General features: G+C 40.9%; 1 protein-coding gene across 2 annotated transcripts in view; it reads right to left on the reverse strand.

Moving 5' to 3' along the window:
- The window catches only part of FBXO21 (F-box protein 21), a 42,692-nt gene that overhangs the window by 3,506 nt on the left and 17,341 nt on the right, over positions 1–21,845 (reverse strand). The window contains exons 8-11 of one of the 2 annotated variants that reach the window (XM_077159943.1): positions 15,332–15,511; positions 14,956–15,088; positions 9,229–9,440; positions 7,441–7,598 (exon numbers count right to left, since the gene is read on the reverse strand). In XM_077159943.1, the coding sequence (XP_077016058.1) occupies positions 7,441–7,598; positions 9,229–9,440; positions 14,956–15,088; positions 15,332–15,511 (683 nt within the window). The remainder of the gene's footprint in view (positions 1–7,440; positions 7,599–9,228; positions 9,441–14,955; positions 15,089–15,331; positions 15,512–21,845) is intronic. The other variant, XM_077159944.1, reaches the window with a different exon arrangement.

Genomic DNA, 21,845 nt, shown 5'->3' on the forward strand with positions numbered 1-21,845 from the left:
AAGCAGTTGTAAAAAAAAGAATTAAAAGGTCAACTGTTTTATAAAAAGCTATTAAAATAAGTATACTGGGCAGGCCACGGTAGCTCAGTAGGCAGAGTTCTCACCTGCCATGCCAGGACCGAGTTCAATTCCGGATGCCTGCCCATGTAAAATAAAAAGTATACCATTTGATCTAGCAATTCCACTTTTAAGATTTTTATCCTAAGGGCAAGTACTCCTCAAACCAGAGGCCCTCCATCCCCAAGTACACAGATGAAACATGAGGCATCTTGCTGAAGCATCTACCTTAACTACTGGTCTTCAGGGAGAGGGGCAGTTGTATAATTCAACCTGTAATGTTTTACCATCAAACAGAAGGATCTAAAGAAATTTTGTGCTTACAGGTTGTTTAAAGCCATTTCTTCAGACTGCAGTTGGGGATATATCAGTTTCAAAGTTTGAGTAGCAGTACTGCTGAGGAAATTCTAGACAAATCATGTGCAAAGATGAACCCATTTATGTTAGCAAAAATGTAGAGTCTAAACATCCAACTATAGATCACTGCATAAATAAATGAAGGCACGTTGATTCAGCACAATTCTAGGCAACCAAGAAAATGAGTAACCCATGTACATAATCCTAGGGTGGGGGTGAAAAATATATACTTAGAAAAATCCTGGGCCGCCGTGTATTAGGCGCATGGCGTAGCTACACATTTTACCTTGAGCACTGGCAATGTGCCAGGCCCTGTGCCAACTTCACAAGCATTATCTCTCGGAATGCTAGTATCACTCCCCAAGGTAGCAGCACCCTCCTGACCCAAAGCCCTTAGGCAGTGGAGTAAACCAAGAAGGTGAAGGGCCTGCCTAAGGTCAGAGGGCTAGGAAGAGGCAGAGCCAAGATTCCAACAAAGACAGTCCAGTTCCAGAGTCGAAGGCACCCAGAGGTAAGAAGAAACTAAGTGCGCGAGTGGTGAAGGTAACACACTGCTGCAGTGTGTGTCTGGGGACCAGGGAGGTGGGGCTGGGAGCTCCAGCTGCTGCTACCCTGCAGATATACCAGCTGGTGGTTTTAAGAAGGAAAGCGGGAGTTTGCTAACAGGAGTAACCGGTGATCTGAAGCATTATGGGTATGTTTTCAGTTGATAGGCTCAGGGCGATGGAATCATGGCTGGGTACCCTAACTGAGGGCAACACATCTGCATTATTTACTTAAGAGATGCATAGAGGGTAAAGAATCTGGGAACATCACCAAAAGATAAAAACCCCTTTGTTCTAAAAGGACCCCAACTGTTTGTTATTGGTAGCCAGCACAGAAAGAATTTAAAGTAAAAACAATCCAAGCAGGTAAATTAGAGTGACACGCTTTGCTGCCAGTTCGTCTAAAGCAGTGCTTTTCTGCTGGGGTGATTGTACCCTCCAGTGGACACATGGCAATGTGTGGAGAATTGTTCGTTGTCTCAACTCAAGGGGTGGGTGCTACTGGTATCTGCTAGTTAGAGGCAGGGATGCCATTAAACAGCCAGCAATGCACACAACAGTCTTTACAATAAGAATCATCTGGATCAGTATGTCAATAGTACTGAGGTTGAGAAACTCTGCTCTCAACTAACTTAGATACTATATACATTCTAGCATTGTCTTTCTCTTTGTAACTCTATTACCAAGTATTAACTTGGTGTTTATTGATATTCAGTTTCTGAGTGGCAAGAGAAAGAAAGAACGGCAAACTTAGGTTATTCTCCACGGATCTCTAAGGAGCTTGCCATGCAGAATTCTGAACGTGGGCCCAGCAAAAGAGGTGTGACTTACAAAGATAGGGATACTGGGGAAATCACAGAAGAGATAGGTGATAATCTAAAAGGGGGCTCATGGTCCCATCCAGGGTGCCAATGAGGAACATGGACTGGATTCAGTGTCTTTACCTGTTTGGGGCACCAGCCCATTGACAAGCAAAATACAAAAGGATTTATTAATTTAAAAATGTTTTAAAGGAGAACACCAGTAATATAATGAAGTTGGCAACTGTGCATTATGGAGGGAACTCTATTAAATAACCTACTAAATAAGAAGGCATTCAAAAATGTTAAGACGAACAATAAATCTAAGTAATAAAAACAGAACTTAATTTGGCAAAACTTTAAACAAGAACTATGTATAAATTCTAGAACACATTGAGAAGTCTTTCCTGATTCCCTGAAATTTTCAGGGAAATGTGTCAGTATATTTTTGTCTTAAAATAAAATTACAGCTACACAAAGAGTACCTAGATGCATTCCATATAAAACTACAGAAACACTACACAAGTCTCCTGTCCTGGTCCCCTTGGCTCTTCTTCAGAGGAAATCCCTGTCTGTCTGAGTGTATTACCTTTCTGTCTAGTCTTTCTTCTACAGACGGACACATACGTATCTAAATAAACCTATATACACGTAAAGAAAATTTAGTATTGTTTTATGTGTATTTATTTACACAAAACATACTACAAGGATATATCTTCAAACTACTTTTTTCTTTCTAAATTTCAGCTTACTATTCCACACTCTGGCTATCCCACAATTCACCAAGCAATTCCTTATTAATGGCAATTCTTCTGCTACCATAATCTGGGGGCAACAGGCTTCCTAGAACATCTGTGTGAGTGAGCCTCCAGTGGAGGGGCTGAAGGGTGCAAATGCCCTAAGGTCCTAGGAAAATGAGCGCTTGAGACTGTTAACAGTTTGAAGAGTACACCAAACTCTCCTCTGCAGTGGCACCATCAATTTACACTCTATCTTCAGTGTATGGACTCCATGGACCCCTTACCCTGCTCATTGTACAACTGTCAGTACCTGCACATTGCCACAGATTGTTCACAGGTATGCATGCGGGGGAAAGGGCTGTGTGTGGAGTGTACGGGGGAGGGTTTAGTTTGAATATGTATGATCAGTGAGGGCGTACCAGGTACCAAGTGTCCTAAGGGGCAACATCCTTACATAAAAAACACATTTAAGAACTAGATTTTCACATCAGAGTTGAATTCCTGATCTTTCAATCTGGTCAGCTGAGTTAAATTCAGAACTTCTGTAATATCCACTTTCCATAGTATCTAAGGATGTTGGGCCAGGATGTAGTACGCCCCCTAGTGGCAACAAAAATTACAAATATGCAAGATGCTGTGTATCTCGCCTATTAGGATTTCTAGCAAGCCGTGGGTGGGGGAGAGTTCTCTTAATTGTACCAACTAAAGCTGTTTGAAGATGTCTTACATGTATGTGGTTTATAATTCACTCTCCAATTCTCTCTGGAGAGCTAAGAATTAGGGAGGCATTTTTTATGGGTTCTACTGAAGATCACTGGAGCCAAAGGTTGAAAATTTCACTTAAGAAAATGTTTAAAAACAAAATAAATTTTAATGCAAGTAAATTAACCCAGAAATGAGTCTTTTGAAAATTTAGACTCTCACAGTCTCCCACTGGCTGAATGTAGGCTAATTTGACCATAAAATTGCCCCACATGATTATAACACATGGGCTAAATAAAAATCTAGAAATCTATGGTAAGGGAGGGGGTGGAGAAAGAGAAAGGGAAGTTTTTGTTTACAGAAGTAAAGAGAAAGAGAGCATTAGAAAATCACGATTTTGCAAGTCTCATAATAATTTAGGCAAGGACATTCAATGGGTACTAAAACAAACCATAAGATTAAAGGGTACTGGCAACAGTACTGACTCACAGGATGCCAAAGGAGGACCCTATGGATATCCTGCTAATTGCAAAGGGAAAACTTTCGCTTACAGTGAATCTCCATCTTGGCCAGATGATCAAACTTAGCATCACTCTTAGAGGGACAACTGAGCATCATCATGGGCGTTTGGATAAGATGGAAGATGAAGTACACAGCATTTGACATGCAGTATTCTTGCCAAAACTATTTAACCTGAATGTCCTCAAGAATCAGCTTCCAGGTTATAGATAATACACAGATAAAGAAATGAGACAAATCCAGAATGTTAAGAAAGTCTACAGCCTGGACTCTTCAAAAGTCAAAGTAATATAGAAAAGAAAAAAAAGATGAGGCATGAGGAACTGTTATTACCTCAATAAGAGAGAATGAACAGGCATAACACCCGAATGCAGTGCATATCTAGCTGGATTTTGATTTTTAAAAAATAACAAACTACAAAAGATATTCTTGTGACAAATGGGGAAATTTGAATACAAACTGATAATAGATATCATGAAATCATTATTCTGATGTGATAATATTAGAAGATGTATGATTAAGTATTTAGGTTGTGACGTCTACAGTATCTTCTCAAATGGTTTAGCCAAAAAAAAAAAAAAAAACTCTCTATATAAGACAAATATTTTGGTAAATGTTAACTCCTATCTAGTGGCGGGTGTATGGGGTTACATTCTGTTCTTTTAAGTATTCAAAATGCTCTTAATACAAAGTTGCAAAAAAATGAGCCCCTCAATGATACGCTATTCCCACTCCCCTCACTTGGCTTATACTTCTGTCTGTAGGGCTGTCCCTCAGGCAGGGACCCTTCCCTCCTGCAGAAGGTGAGCATCTTGGAGGGGTGTGGAATGGTGCAAGTGCTAGGGATGCGTCAGTCAGCTGCCTCCTGCAGCTTGTGGATGACAACAGCCAGACCACGACACGGGGTATGGCGAAGGTGAATGTGCCACGACTCAGGAATATGGGTGCTATGGGGAGGATAGGGCAGGGACAATGACCTAAACTGAGGTGGGGAGATGAGACAGGGTGAGAAGTGCCCTCGACAGGAAGTGCAGACCAGAAGGCCAGGGAATGACAGTCTCAAATAAGAAAAACGTTTGATCTGGCTGGAGTATGATGGGGTAGGAGCAGGAGATGAGGTTGTAAGACAGGTTCCAGATGGTTTTGGGGTCTGGTGGGCCAGGTAAGGGACTGCCCTAAGGCCAACAGGAAACTTCTGAAGGGTTAAACAGCCAGTGATTAGGTTTGATGAGCTTTCCCAGAAGACCCTTCAGCTATGGGTAAGGAAAATGCCCTGGCGGAAGGCAAGTCAGGAAGTAGGTGCCAGTTAGGAGGGAAATAGTCATTTAGACAAGGAATGCTTGTGGCATGGAGAAGGGCAAGGCAACAGAAAGGGCAACAGATGGATGGACATAGGCGAGACATTCAGGGAGACGGGACTGGTGTGACTTGTGTGGGGAGGAGGAGGGGACAGAAGTAAGACTCGCTGCCCAGGTGGTCCATTCAGTGACACGGGAGGAAGGAGCAGGCTGGAGTGGATGGCGAGGGAGTGGGGGACGATGAGCTCAGGGTTTAGATCCCTGAGTGTCAGAAGACCTCTGAGACTCTTCCGAGTGCAGATGCCCAGAGAGCTGAGAGAGCAGGGGGCAGAAAAGAGCCCAGAGAATAGCTCTGGGTGTGGATTAGCTTTAAGAGTTGCCAGCACACTGACAGTTTACAAGACCACAGGAGTGGAGGAGCTGGCCCATGAGAGGTCCGAGAAGTGGGAAGAGCCTTGAGGAGCACCCCATGCGGTTGGGGCCTGCCAAGGAGCTCATCTAACTCTTGGTATTCGCACAGCCGCCATGCAACTGACCCTCGGGAAACACAACTGAGGGCCAAAAGAACCACTAGCAGAAAAAGACAGAAGACTATCACCGGGTTAATAACTGCTTTTTAATTATAAAAATTTTCTAAAAATTCAAAAACTTCAGTTAAAAAAGGAAGTCTGTTAATATTATCCACATTCATTGAGTTTAATCTCAGTTTTAGAGATGGTGAAACCAACAAGCAGATATTAAATCTTTTACAAAATCATCACAATGTGATGTTACAACTATAATCATTACACCCATGTTCATTTAATATGAAATGAATTCTTGAATTTTCAACACGGACATTGGACAAATTCAGAACATCTAAAACCAAATACTCATTTTCACCTACTATAAAAAACATATTTAAAAGCCAAAATAAATGCTTCCAGAACCTCAAATCTCAAATACTGAAAGTTTTAATACCAACCCTCTAAGTGGGCAATGGATATACCTGGTGAAGTGACAGACACTGGCACCATGGTGTGACTAGAAAACGCCCCTTTATTCTTGCGATACACTAAAGGATGCATATATTTAAAAACCTTTTCTGGTGGTTCAGAGAGTCCATTGAATCATACCTAATTTCCAAATCATTTGTTGATTTCTAGCAAATATTAATATCATTTTTTAGATGTAGCTTCAAAAGTTAACAGTCTCACTGTTGGAGACTTCATCTCACACAGGAAGCCCCAGCAACCCCCCAGCTCCCCACTGATGGAGAAAGTAAGCACCCTGTACTGCAGTCTCAATGGAGAACTGCTCTCACCATCGCTGATGAGGCACATGGTCCCTTTCAGCTTCTGATGAATAAGCAATACGAAAACATCTAGTCTTTTCGACACTTCTTAGATTATTAATTTAGTATTTCTATTACCAAGTTATAAAAACTTATGAGAATGTAATGCTTATTTAGTTCAAACCTGATGTTTCAGAAGAGACAGCTAAGAGTATAGTATAGGAGTGTAGTTAAGGATAAGACTCTCTGACAAACTACCTGGGTTCAAATTCACATTGTATAAGTGTAAATTTAAACAATCTCTCCGTGCTTCAGCTCTTCATCTGTAAAATGAGGATGGTGATGTGATAATTACAGTTCTCAGAGAGACAGAACACTGCTTGTCAAAAAGCAGTACATGCCATGTTAGCATTTGCTTTTATTTTTCTAAAATTAATGTTGTGAATGCCTTGACAGATAGGCGTTCAATAAATTCATTCCATTAACTAGAGGTAAAATTTAACAGGAACAAAAGAAAAGGGAAAGCCACAGTTAGGGTGCTTCTGTCTCTAAGTGCCTCCAAGGGCTCTCTCTGTGTGTCTTGAGGGTCCCATGGGCTAGCACCTTGCCAGTGCCGGCAGTGGCCCCATGACCTGTTGGCTCTCTCTGCCTCTACCAGGCGCTCATAGCGCCAGTGCTGTCAACAGCAGTTTCCAAAAATGGCCACGTGGGGGCATCCCTGGGGGAACTCAACCTAACACCCACAGCCTCAGGAGGGGAGAGGGTGCAAGGGGAGCTCCCCCAAACCGTGTCCACTTGGACACTTGCACCTCCAGTGCAGGCAGGAATTGTGGAAAGGGCACAGGCCGGCTTTCCTTGTCTGATCAATCAGATCAGAGGCTGGCAACACCCTGGAGGATTAGGGCCCTGGCTGAGGCGGTGGAGGGAAAGAGAAGACCTGGGACCAAAACTATTTAACCCTTGGTTTGGCCACACCAGCACCTACCCACCCATGACTAGCTGAGTATTAGCCCTGATGAGATGAGCCCTAGGACAAATTGCCAGTTTTGAATAAATGCAGGACGTGTACCCACAGTATCTGGGCACTCAGGTATGTGCTTAAAATATGCCCAGTTGTCACTAAGGGTTCATACAGAACTAGCTACTTACCTTGGGCTGCATATCTACAAGAACCATCTTCCACCAGAACGTTGTAGAAAGGCTGGTGATGGCCATGGGGCAGGCTGTGGACGTTCATGTTTCGAATCCATTCATGTCCCATCATGCAGGTGGGGTCCCAACCATAGATGACACAGTTATAGCCATATCTAATCAACATAAGAGCAATGACAAATCAATCCCCTGGAACCTTGTCAAGACAGCTATGAAACAGGTTGGCTTCTCTCAAACTCATGTTCCTACAAATTTACCTGCTTTTACTCTATGTTGGATCAGTTTTCAGGACATCCTCTTCCCGCTTCTTAATAAACCCCACTTAATAGCAATAAATCCCTCATCACATCACACTTCATTTGGAAAATAATAAACTTCTTAACAAATAGCGCTGGGACAACCAGCTGTCCAAATGGAAAAAGGTATTAAACCCTGACCCGGCAACACACAAAATCAACTCTCTGTAGAGCAAAGACCTAGATGTAAAATGTAAAGCTTTTAAAACAAAATATCTTCATGACTCAGGATAGGGAAAGACTGCTTAAACAAGGCACTAAAAATACAATCCATAAAGGAAACACTGAGCAACTTGACAGCACTAACGGTACTAAAGGATTCTGATTCAGATTATTACACAAAATTATACGGCACATGGGTAAACATATTCTGACCAGATTTGATGATGCTACGGAATTGTTTATTTTTTTAGATGTATATATATATTTTAGATAACAAGATGGTAAATGTATTTTAAAAAAGAGTCCTTATATTTAGAAATACATAATGCAATAGGTACAGGTGAAATGACATTGGGGAGGAGGCAGGGATATGGAAATGAAACAAGGCTGACTCTGTTAAGATAACTGTGAACCAGGGAACATGAATATGGTTTATTATCCTTGTCTCTGTACACTTATAGATGTTTAGAAATTTCCATAATAAAGTTAAAAAAACAAATAAAGGACACAATAAGAGTGAAGAACACCAGCCAAAAACGGGGAAAAGATATTTGCAATTTATATACTGACACAGAGACTTGTATCCAGAATAAAGATTGACCACAAATAAATAGGAAAAGACTATTAATGCAATTGAAAGATGAAAATACCCAAAGAAGCGATTAATAAAAGATACTTGAATGAAAAGAGCCCTCAACCTCCTTAGTAATCAGGGAAATGCAAATTAAAAGCATAAGATATTATTTGCTACATAGGCATATATTTTTAAAGGTCTGGCAATAATAAATGTTGGTGAGAAGAGCAATTCTCATACTCCTAGCCTGACTCCTAGCATAGGTAGGCTATAAGTCAGTACAACCGCTAGGAAAACAGTCAATTTTGCCTAGCAAGTTGATGGTATACTTACCCTATGATCAGTAAATTCTTATCCACAGCTCAGATTTGAAGAGATGGAGATGAAAGGAGAATAAGAAAGAAAGAAAGAAAGGAGAGAAAAAATCCCTTCCTTACAGGGTTGCTTTCATGTTAGTGCACAAGAGTCACATCTAAGGGTGACCAAAACATCAAATGAACTCTCACTTAGGAAACTGAGTCGTTTCTTTAAAAACATATGCTTCAACTTTCTCTTTTCCCTGTGGTGGACGATCAGGAAATATCCTGCCACAGAGGCACAGGCAGTTCTTCAGGAATCAGAGTCCTCCTTCAAACGCATCGGTGGGAGCTCGTCAGCATGGCTTGCGTGGCACACTGCTCCCACAGCACGCATGTGTCCTCTGGGCCACATGTGGAACGCACACCGCAGGGTAGAAGCAGCAATGACACTCACCTCTTATGCTTCATAATGAGCCCAATGGAGTAGCAGACGTCTCTGTGCTTCTCATCAGAACGCAGCTTAACCTCCACTCCCACCTCCTCCTTTTTGCGCTCAATGTGCTCTAAGGTATGCTGCACCAGATAGCCCACCGCCCCGTGCTGCCCGGGGTCGAGGGTCTGGATGTGCTGGAGAATGTCAAGCACCTTCAAGACAAGACAGAAAGACTAGAGGATAATATTTTCAGCTATGCTTTTTCTTTTTTGCAGCTTGGGAATTAAGCCTACGTAACCTGACCAAGGATGGCAAGGGGTGGCTTCTCTGACAGCCTGACAGGTTTCCTGTGACCATTCTTCAAATGACTCCTAAGAGCCAGGGCCACACTCTGGGATCATGTCTGATGCTGGAAGCTGGCCCTGGACATCCTAATTCAAGCATGTGAATGGATGGGATTATTTAGAAAAACAGGGTGTACTAGAATAAGCACTGGGTAAGGAGGCAAGGGTCTGCCATCTCCCAGCACATCTGAATTAGGTGAACTCTACGAAGTTCTAACATTCTTGGTCATGGCTGGAACTGTGGGAATTCAATTTTTTTTATACACAAACAGCAAACAATTTTAACCTGCCACTTATTTACTGAGAGGAAAAACCAGTGCTAAACTGCTTCAATCTAGGTCAATGGAACGTTTTGACAGAACTGCCTCAGCACTGAATAAGAAGGAGAAGGTCACAGAGAGGGCACTGAAGTGATGCAAATTAGGTGAGTTTATGATGCTGTATTTGAAGGGTGAAGCCATGCGTATCAGGGTTCTGAAATCCTATCAGTCATTTCAACAATCTTAACCCATAATGGAATTCAATGGACAGTGGAAGAAACCATGCATCTATGAGGAGCTTAAAACATCAGCTGGGAACAGCTCAACTATCTGACTCCATTGTTATATTCTTTCTACTTGTACACAGGTGCCACTATGGACAAATAAAGACTCAAAGCCATAAAACCACACGAGGATATAACATCATGTTGTTTATGGCACTCAGCAGGGGGTCTCTGCCATGTATCTCTTTTGAAAATTTGATCTCTTCCTATTAAACATAGGTGGTTTTAGTATTTTTCCCTAAGAAACAGCATGCTGAATGGATAAAATACTGAGAATTATATTCCTAGTTCTTTCAAACTGTTTTTACCTTTTGTTTCTTTGCTTATTAAATAATGATTACTAACAACCCCTATTTCCTGATAAATCTGGAACCTGTTTAAAGTGTTGTGAAAGTTAGCTTTATGCACCATATAGTACTGTTATTCCAAAATCCAATCCTGTCTTCCCAACTGAGATTTGCAGAGTCTCAATATTTACTGGACACTTATTCTCTACTGGTCACTGTGCTAAGTCTGCCACATTTTTTATTTCACTTAATCCTCCCAACCTGAAGGTCAGGAATAGTCACTGTCAATTTACAGAAGAGGAATCTGGCTCAGTGAAGTAACTGCTGGAGATCACAGGGTTATGAAGACATGAATTGAGGATCTGACCTGGCCTGCCTCTAAACTCTAGGCCTTAACCATGACACCACACCAAAGCAAGAGGAGGAGCAGCTTTATAAATGAGTTGTTATTATGAAAAATTTCAAACACATAAAAATCGACAGAATGGTATAATTCCAAGTTCCCTAAACCCAGGTTCAACAAGAATCAACTGGTAGCTAAATCTCCTCCCCATTTCCCCTTCAGTAGTATACTTTCAATTTGGGAGACACTAACAATATTTATCCTTCATAGCTAAATGCATTTTATTTGACCACTAAATTTCTATTTACTGCGTCTGCAGAAGGGTTTTCCTTGCGCTCCCTAGTTACTTCTTACTACCACGTTTGTTACATTCCACAATCACACCTTCCCCTTCTTTTCAATCAACCCCCTTCACTCCCCCAACCATGTAAATAAACTAGACATAACTTGGAATCTTCAAAGCACAAAGAAAGTCTTGAATTCAGAGCATCAAAGGAGATGATAAGGGTCAGGGATAAATACCCTCCTACTTAACTGGATATATGGTTGACAGGGTGAAGGGAAAGGACAGACAGAACCAGAGAAATAGCCCAGTGTGGGACCCGGCACGCTCCTGGAGGACCTGCGGGCAGCTGAGCACCATGCTGCCTGTGGGGTCACCGAGACACCTCCACCCCAAGGAGCGAGGCCTACAACCCCAAGTCCCCACAACTTTTGGGGTAGAGATCTTGGAACAGGGGTCTATAAAAGGAAGCTCTTCCCTGCACTGCTCTTCTTCCTCTAACCCAGTTGGCAAAATTTTTCTGTGAAGAGCCAGGGAATAAATACGTTAGGATTTACGGGCCGCACTGTCTCTGACTCAACTACTTGACTCTGTTGTACTCCAAAAGCAGCCACAGATAATATGTAAACGAATGACATGGTTGTGTCCCAATAAAAATTATACACAGAGACAGGCGACTTCACCCACAGGCCAGAGTTAGTAGACTCCTGTCCTAGACTCATAAACCTTGGCTTTATTTTCTTGATACCTACGTGTCTACTGGTTGCTGATCCTGGGATTCAATGCCAGATGCTTTAAGCCATCTGCACTGGAGCAGCTTCAAGTCACATCAAATTCAACACATCTCAAACTGTATACTTTTTCCTCCCCTTGAAATAGTTCTATTCTACAAACAACCATTTTTAAATGGGTAAAAGTAGTAACCCCTGTTGGAAAACCTGGATTTCCTTACTGACCTTCTTTTCTCTCTCATTCATCCTCAACAGAGGTCGCTTAGTTCTTTATAATTCATTCTTAGTAATTCAGAAATTTTTGAGCACCTACTGTGTGCCAGGAATTGTGTGGAGAGCATGGGGAATATAGCATGTGTCCTGTGGAGGATGATCAAATAAGCAGCCACAGTATACTTACAAACAGCTTTGTGTAAACAACTGCAGGGCCTATCAGGAGAAGCTACCACTGAGTGAAAAGGGGGGCTAGGGGACCAGGGAAGGGGTTTCAGAGGAGACAGGAGTGTGAGCTGACAGCTCAGCAGGGGGGAACCAGGCAAGCAGAACTGAGGGGAAGGAAAGGTGTTCTCGGCAGAAATGCGGATCGTGTAAAGATCGGGAGCTGGACAGCATGGACAACAAGGGGGCAAGGAGGCAGTGTGGAACAGGAAAGGGGCAACCGAGGAGAGACAGGCAGGCAGGGCCAGGTCAGCCAGAGTCCAGTAAGCTGCAGTGAAGAGTACGGGCCTGACCCTCAGGGCAACTGGACAGCTTTGGAGAGGGTTTTAAGCAGGAAGTAACATGATTAAATTGACATATTATAATTCCTCAGCTACAGTGTACAAAATGGGTTCAAAGTCTAGAAACAGAGGGAAGAAGACCAAGCAGGAAACCTATGCAATAATTTAGGTCTGAGAAGTGTCTTTTCCAATGTGCAGACTTTCACAGGCTTGGGAGACACATCCACGTTTAGATGTGTAGTGGGCATTTGGATATATAGTGTGGAATCTAGGATCTGGGCAGAAGATCAGAGATTTGAGAGCCACCAGCATAGAGATGGTGAATGAAGCATGAGAACAAATGAAATCACCCAGGGAAAGGTACAGAGCAAAAAGAAGTCTAGACTACCCAACAACATATGGCCTTTAAGGGATAGACAGCGGACAAGGAACGAGCAGGAGCCTGAGAACCAGACATTAAAGTCAGGGGAACAGTGGCTAGATAAGGAAAGAACAGAAACTACGAGAGTGAGTAACAAGAATGGCTTTAGCAAAAGGGGTCATGGGAGTTCTTGGCAAGAACATTTCCAGTGGAGGAGGGTGGGAACGGATCACAGTGTTCCGAGGAGGGAGTGGGAGGCCAAGCAGTGTGGTCGTCAGGCCCGGACAACATGTACGAATTCTAGTCATGCAGGGGTGGAGAAAGATAAGGACGTAGCCAAAGGCAAATATGGGGAGGGGGGTCTTGGCAGTGTTTTTTTATTTCTATTTTTCCTCAAAGATGGGACAGACCTGAAAATGTTTAATGCTGACAGTAAGACAGCAGAAACAGAATGCTGAAGAATATAGAAGACAGAAGAAATGACAGAAAACTAAGTCCTTAGAAAAAGCAGGAGAGGCACATTTTCCCACTGAAATAGAAGGAAACAATTATTACAGATTAAAATAAGTACATAAGTTTGGCAGCAGGAAGCAGAAAGAGTTCCTGTCTGCTGGCTTCTTCAGAACAATCTGGCCTTCGCCCACTGTAACACAGTGTGAAGAGGGGAGGTGAGCTCTGGTACCAAACTGCCTAGGTGAACTCCTGGCACCATCATATATGAGTGTGGGAGTGTGGCAAATTACTTAAATTCTCGGTGACTCAGTTTCATTATTTGTAAAATGGTGATAAAAACAATATGTGTCCCACAGGGTTACTGAGAATATTGAAGGAAGTGCTCGAGAAATGTTAGCGACTTCTTAAAATTTGACCATCCTACACTCCTTTTTTCCTTCACAGACACAATAACCCTGGGTTAATGCAACAGTGACCAAGTAGGTTCGTATTTCTTAGCTTTTCCTTATTGAACTTAGTTTAGATTATAAGGCAACTTTCAGGTTTTCCTACTTGAGAACTTGTACCCCTTTTACCTGATGTAATAAGATCAAACAGATGTTTGATGCTTTAAAGTCCTCCACAAACTGATTTCTGATTACATATACATATACTCTATAGAGCAGTGTATATATCAAATAAAGAAACAACTTCTTGCTAGGCTGACCTCCTCTGCAGACCCTGAGTTCCGTTTCTGTGCTTCCCCACTGGAGTAAACTACTTTTCTGCCCTCTAAAACTGTTCCCCATTCCTCAAGGTCAAACCGTTTCTCCTGAGAGAATCCTTTTTCAATTACTTCACACTGAACTCTTCCCCATGAGTCCCACAATCTTCCTTAACTCTTCTGGGGACACCACTGCTCTGGCTAGCATGCACATTTATGGGGGGAGGAAGTCACTGGCGCTGCTTTCCTTTCCTGATCTTCAATCGGGGGCTGCACACAGGTACTCTACACCCTTGCAACAAACGAACAGTTGTCCTGAGGAAAAATGTTCTGTGTTTAACTAATTTAGGACTTGTTTAGTGACCCTTGCTTGGTAAAGGCAAACTCCATCATTCTCGGAGAATACTACTTTGACTCCCCAGGAGGCGGTGCTAAACCATGGATTAGTTTTTTAAGTCTCTCGTAGAAGGAAAGGATACCAGAGCTTCTGCAAATAACTGCCCCACCCAACCCTATGATGTTACTCTTACCACTTCTAACCCTGACATGTGATTTAAGTACAGAATTTATTTAGACTATTTGCTTATGGTCAATTTAGGTATTAAGAACATGGCTGATGTTGAAGATTTAAAAGTTCTGCTTCCCCTTGCTGACCAAGGGAGACTTGGGGAAACCGTATGCTTGGGACACTAGTGAGTGGGGAGCAGGGGCAGAGGTGACAGTTTTCTGGTTCTGGATGTTCAAGGAGGCTGAGTGCAAGTAGAATGGACAATTCCTGGACAGTATAACCAATTTTCGTTTGAATTAAAGGAGACAGAAAGCGATTTTACTGATGGGTCAAGACTGGGAGACTCAAATATATTTGCATTTATTCCCCATGTTAATACCGGGGCAGATTTGTAAGAGCCGCCTTACAGTTTTCAACAGCCTAGGAGTTCTCTCTCTAAGGCAAGTGCAAATCATCAAAGTAAAATAATTACCTTTTCTGGCCAGATTCCAAGGTGGAAGTAAAGCCTGGCTTGAAGAAGGAGAAGCTGTACCTGGTCTGGGTACATTGCCAGATACAAATCCAATGAATCTCTCAAGAGCTGGTATGACTGATCAATGCCTTCCCTAGCAGGAGAAAAAAAAAATTGTATAATTGTTTGCTTTTTGGCTAAAGACCCTCCTTTTTAAAGGCCCGTCATAAAAATAATTGCCACAAATATCAAAAGCTTTCTGATTCTGATAGTTTCCTAAGACTGTTCAGCAAATAGTTAACATGCTCTTAATGAAAAAATACACAAGAAATATGCACCTTGTACCACATTTTGGAGATGGGCATTAAATTAAAAAAATTAAATTAAAAAATCTTACCGCTTCCCCAGGCTTAACAAGTTCCCCACCATACGCTGTAACACCTTCTTTACATTGACCACGCCGTATAATGCTGCAGTCACATGCTGGCCGACCAAATATTCACATTCCTTTACCGTCAGTTGCTTGCCTTTCCCAAAAGCATCTATGTAGATGTAGTCAAAGATGTCCAGGGTTGCCCTATCCCCAAAGCACAAATTAGCTAAATCTCAGATAAGAGCTAACAATGTGTTATTTTAAATCTCCCTAATAAAGAGCTCAAATCAGAGGCTGAATATCAAAACAGTAATACTACTACTTAAAATATCAGGGCCCTGCCCAAAGTTTAAAACCTGACTCTGTACATGTGCTCTGCTGTGTCAAGCCTGTAGTTCACTAATATTAAGAAACAGCTATGATATATGCCTACCTAATGTAGCTTTTTAGGGAGATTAATCTTAAAACATACTTCCAGGAATATCTATCGAAAGCTTTGCTGGTATGGAAGGACAGATATGGAAGGCCTGAAGCAGTCCCTTAATCCTCAGATTAGCAGCAGTAGAAGTCTGTGGATCTGATAAAGTTATTGCACTTCGCACTAGCAAGATTCCACACTCTCAAGCAGTCACAGACCTGTAGAGCCCATCCAAGGATGCCAGTCAAGAACCCTGCTCAAATCTTTCTCTAAGCCAACTTGGCAGGTGAATTCACTACCCTCCCCCCTACATGGGACATGACTCCCAAGGGTGTAAAGCCGCCTGGCAACATGGGCCAGGACTCCTGGGATGAGCCAGGACCTGGCATTAAGGGACTGAGAAAGTCTTTTTGACCAAAAGGGGGAAGAGAGAAAAGAAATAAAGTTTCAATGGCGGAGAGATTTCAAACAGAGTTGAGAAGTTATTCTTATGCACATCCTTTTTTAGTTTATGGTGTATTGGAGTGGCTGGAGGGAAGTACCTGAAACTGTTGAGCTGTGTTCCAGTAGCCTTGATTCTTGAAGATGACTGTATAAAATATAACTTTTACAATGTGACTGTGTCATTGTGAAAACCTTGTGTCTGATGGTCCTTTTATCCAGGGTATGGACAGATGAGTAAAAAAATAAATAGGGAGGATAAGGGGGAAAAAAAATTGGGTAGACTGCAATTCTAGTGGTCAATGGGGGGGAGGAGTACGGTATGTATGAGTTTTTTCTTTTTTCTTTTTCTGGAGTGATACAAATGTTCTAAAAAATGATCATGGTGATGAATACACAACTATGTGATGATACTGTGAGCCACTGATTGCACACTAAGTACAGAATATATGTGTGTGAAAATTTGTCAATAAAAATTTTTTTTTCTAAAAAAGAATCCTTTTTTGCGCTGAAAAAACTGAACTATGTACTGAATACTTTATATCAATGTTACATTTCCTGAACTTGATAACTATGTTTAATGTGGCTACATAAGTGAATATGCTTATTCTTAGGAACTATACATGGAAGCATGAAGTATTTAAGGAGTACAATGCATGCAATCTATTCTTAAATATTCAGAAAATAAAATGATATAGCAAATATTACAAAAAGGAACAAAGTCGTGAAGCATGCAATGATGTGAATGAACATGTGGGACATTTGCTGAGGCAAAATAAGTCAGAAACGAAAGAACAATTATGGTATGGTCCCCTTTAGAAAATGTTTATAAGAAAACAGGGGCCTACATTGTAAGCTCTTATTGCAGACACATTTAGTCTGGAATGGTAATTAATATTTTTGGATCTGAAGAAGCTGTTTTATATATGTATAACCTGGTATTTAGAGATAAGAAAGCAACCGATTAGATTGGGATTAAGGTAATTCAGAACACAGGAGTAAGGAAGACACTGTCTATAATTTAGAATCACACCTACTCTTTGAGACCAAAGGTTTATTTTGTCCAGAACCTAAATTTTCTGTAGTACATAACCTAACTCAACCTGTCTGGACACCTCATTTGAACTGAAACACAGGGAGCCCAGAATAAGAATGAGGGTCCTGAATCCTGCACAACTTAATGTAACGCCTGGATATACCCTAAAATATATTAAGCAGATAATCAAAAAGAATTGGGGCAGGCAACGGTGGTTCAGTGGCAGAGTTCTTGCCTGTCATGCCAGGGACCCAGGTTCTATTTCCAATGCCTGCCCATGTAAAAAAAGAATTGGCAAAGTCCCTTGAAGGATGGGAGAAAAAAATACGAACTATTAAAACTTTACCATCAGGGAATCCCCTAATACTGTGTCAAACATTAGGGACACCCAAATCAATAGGCCAAACCCTTAATCTTGAGGCTTACTCTTGTGAAGTGTATGTAGGTAGTGGAGAAGCTTAGCCTGCCTATAGGTCTGCCTAAGAGTTACTCCCAGAGGGCCTCTTCTGCTCCTCACATGTAGCCTCTCTCTCTCTAAGCCCAACCTGTAAATGAAATCATTGTCCTTCCCCAACGTGGGACAAGACATCCAGCAGTGAAATTCTCCCTGGCAGCGCTAAAGATGATCCCAGGGATGAGTGTGGCCTTGGATCGTGGGATCAACAATTCCATCCTGATCAAAAGGGGGAAAACAAGTATAACTAATAAAGTATCAGTGGCTGAGAAAGTTCAAATAGGGTCGAGAGGCTGCATTGGAGGTCACTCTCGTGCAAGCTTCAGTTAGACACTGCTACCTATCATAACTTGCCAAACCCCAACCAAAACCATTCCAGCCAATCCTAAAGAAAACCTAGGGCAATATATAAGATACTACAAAGGTTCCATGACTAGGGTACCTTTCCTGAATCCTACAACCTCCAGAGGGGTCCCTGATCAGATAAGTCTTGAAACCTAGAGGGCCCAGTCTCTCCAGAACATCAGGTAGTTCCATCTCCCTACCCCCTACTACTGACAGTCACTTCCAACATGAAAAAGTTAGAATGGCCATAGCTCAAACACCCCAAAAGAGTGGGACAGAAAGATCAAAGGTGATGGTGGAGTTATGCAGAGAAGGTAGGGTCTGACAAATGAATATGATTGCTGAATCACTAAATTGATATTTCTTTGAGTCTTTAGTATTTTAGAGCAGCTAGAAGTAAAAACCTAAAATTGTGGAACTATAACCCACACCAAACTCTGAAATCTGTTCTACAACTAATTGTCGTGCTGTATGTTGAAATTTACTGTTTTTTGTATATATGTTATTTTTCACAAAAAAGAATAAAAATGATGATTAAAAAATGTATAGATTCCTTCTAGCGTCCAATGCTCTGGAGCAGCTAGAAGGAAAAATCTGAGATGATGGTACGGTAGCCCATGACAAATTTTGGGATCTGTCCTGTAACTACTTGTTGAAGAGAACTTTGAAAGCTACTTCTTTTTTCTTTCTTTGCTTTGTATATATGTTATATTATACAACTAAAAAAGTTTTAAAAAATGATACAGCAAATGTGGCAAAATGTTCAAAATTGGTAAATCTGGGTATGCAGGTAGGGAATATACTGGCATTCTCTGTACTGTTTTCGTAATAGTTTTGAGCTTTCCTGTAAGCTCAAAATTATTTTAAAATAAAATGTTAAAAAAAAAATAAAGAAAGAACCCTGTTTGAGACCACAGTGGGGCTGTGCCTTTGGACAGATCACACTGCTTACCCTACAGTCCTACTGAACTGCTTCTGATAAACTGTGTTCCCAGAGGCTGCGGATGGCCCATGGGGCTGGGAGCACTAAGGAATGGTTGCACAAAGCAGGGTCTCAGGCTCTACAAGGGACCTCTGTATGAGGACTGATGAAGGGACTCAGTTGGGACTTTGTTTCGGAGATAGTTATATTTCTTTTGAGTAACTGTTTCACTTTGATCTTTTGTCCACTGCCAATCATATAACAGATTTTCTCTTCAGCTACTCAAAAGCCTGGTCAGATATTCTTCCTTAAGTCACATTTATAGTCTACCATTTACAAGGCTATAAGACATATTTAACAATTCTAGATAATAGGAATGCTCTTCGACTCTTCTTATGAGGGTGGGAGTACCTCCCAAGGACACTAAAACATATAGATGGGCCAAGACCACTTACAAGCATAAGTGCAAAAATCCTGAATAAAATATGAGCAAATCAAATGCCCCAATGTATTTTAAAAATCCATTATTAAATTAGATGTACCCCAGGAATGAAAGGATAGAAGTATAGTTAACAGTAAAACATCTACTTCAGCAGACACACATTAAAGGAGAAAAAGATAAGATCACTTCAAGAGAGAAATTTTGAAACTGTGAGTTATTAATAAAACTCTTAGCAAACTGGGAATTTACAAGGCAGCTTTCACAGCTCTGATGAAAAAGTATTGCTCCCAAACATCAAGTTTGACAGCAAAACCTTAAAATCTTATTAGTTGAAGTCCTAAGGGAAGAGAACACACATAAGACACACAGACACAAGGATGCCTGCTTCCACTCTTTCTACTGAACTTTGTACCAGGGACCTAGCCAGCAGAATGACAAAAAAGATACAAAAGTATGTAAGGACCAGAGAAAAAGAAACAAAACTGGCATTATTCATGGGCAATATAACTAACTACACAGAAAAGCCAAAAGAGCTGAAAAATCATTAGCACTAATAATTTATTTAGCAAAGGTGCTGAATATCAACTATTATCTCTGTACACCATCAGTATTTAGTAAATGTAACTTTAAAATTACCAATTACAATAGTAACAAAAAGTTTAAAGTACCTAGGAATAAGTCTAAAAAGATATCGAGAAGATTTATGAAAAAAATGACAAGTCCTTTTTAATGCCATTAAAGAAAACCTAAGTGGAGAGAAATCACATTCACAGATGGAAAGACTCAATAGTGAAACACCGGTAATTTTCCCAAAATTGTTTAGTAAATTCAATCCAAAGTTGTCTCTGAATCCAATCCATGCCCAAACAGCATTTTCAAGGAACTTAATAAACTGATTCTAAATTTATACGGAAGAGCTAAGAGCCAAGAATAGCTAAGGAATTTTGAACAACTAAATGGGGGCCTCATCTTAATACATATCAAAAGAGATAATAAGAGTTTTAGCTATTAAGACAATATGGTCTTGTTGCAGGAACAGATGAAACAGTCGAAAGGTGAAGAGGACATGGCGAGCCTGCAGTGGGGCCAGGGTGCTGGTTAATGTGCTGAGCACCATCCAACATATCCTGCTTTCCCCTGAGGCTTTAGTCTTTTACGGGTCCCAGTGTTTGATGTTCCCAGATGCCTGGGCGCACTAACAAATTATCTCATTATTTGTTTACGTTATAGTACTTTCATTTTAGCCTAAGAAGGAAAAATAAAACTGTTATCAGACATAAACATATCCTATAGTAAGTTACTGTACTAAATTATAAGGCAATTGGTGTTTTAAATGCTTTATATTATATAGAAATCCTTGGTGGATTATTATAATGGCATTAAAGGAAATTTTAGAGCTATTGGGAAAAGTGGGTTATTTGGGGAGGAGGAACAGGCTGAAAAATCATAATCGTATTTAAAATAATGGAAAATAAGCACCCATTAATATTCCCAAATAAACCATCTAATACTTTTTTTTTAAAGGAAAGACAGAGAGAAGGAAGGAAGGATAGAAGGAAGGAAGGAAGAAAGGGAAACATTTTTAAACATTTTCTTGTTTTATTGTATTCTGTTTCTCCGTTTTTTGTTACATGGGCTGGGGCCGGGAATCGAACCGAGGTCCTCCGGCATAGCAGGCAAGCACTTTGCCCGCTGAGCCACCGCGGCCCGCCCTCTAATACATTTTTAAGAACAGATTATATCTGGAAAACGAAGGAAGGCTGTACCTATTATTTAAGGAAACATACATATGTAATCAACAGTGAAAACTGCAAGGAAATAAATATTTTCAAACTAGTGGTTACTTTTGGAAAGAAGGGGGAGGGGAAGAAATCAGGAGGTTTCGATTAATAGATAATGATTGCTTTCTTTATCCCAGAGGAAGGTATAAAGAGACCAGTTACACATGATTGTACATATGTATAAGAAACTCTGCTAGGTATGAAAAGCACTAGGTTATCTCATTTAATCTTCCAAACCACTTCATGAAAACCTATTAACCCCATTTATAGGTGAAGAGACTGAGGCAAATTTTCCCAAGTTACTAGAAAGGTTTGAACCCAGTATGGTTTCAAAGCTGAGGTACTTTCTATTATACTGCCTATCCCTTCACCAAAGGTATCATAGTGAATCATGAAAAAGTAGTTTTGAAGATAGGATATAGTTAAAATAACTCTTCTTCTTTCCCTCTTTGCCTCTAAATGTTAAATTCAATGAGAAGATATTTCTACCTATTTGAGGAACTACTTCCTACAGAAAAGCTAGACTCCAGATGAAAAGAAGCAAATTTTTATCCAGCAGGACACGGGTTAAGAGAGAATAAAAAAGAATTCATTAACCCATTCTCTTCTGAAGTGCCTCAATCATCAAATTTGCTTATAAGGAAAGCAAATGATGATGGGAAATAGAATACTTAGTTTGTAACACAAATGAAGAATGTG

This window comes from Tamandua tetradactyla, chromosome 5 (assembly GCF_023851605.1).
Source record: "Tamandua tetradactyla isolate mTamTet1 chromosome 5, mTamTet1.pri, whole genome shotgun sequence".
NCBI lineage: Eukaryota > Metazoa > Chordata > Mammalia > Pilosa > Myrmecophagidae > Tamandua > Tamandua tetradactyla.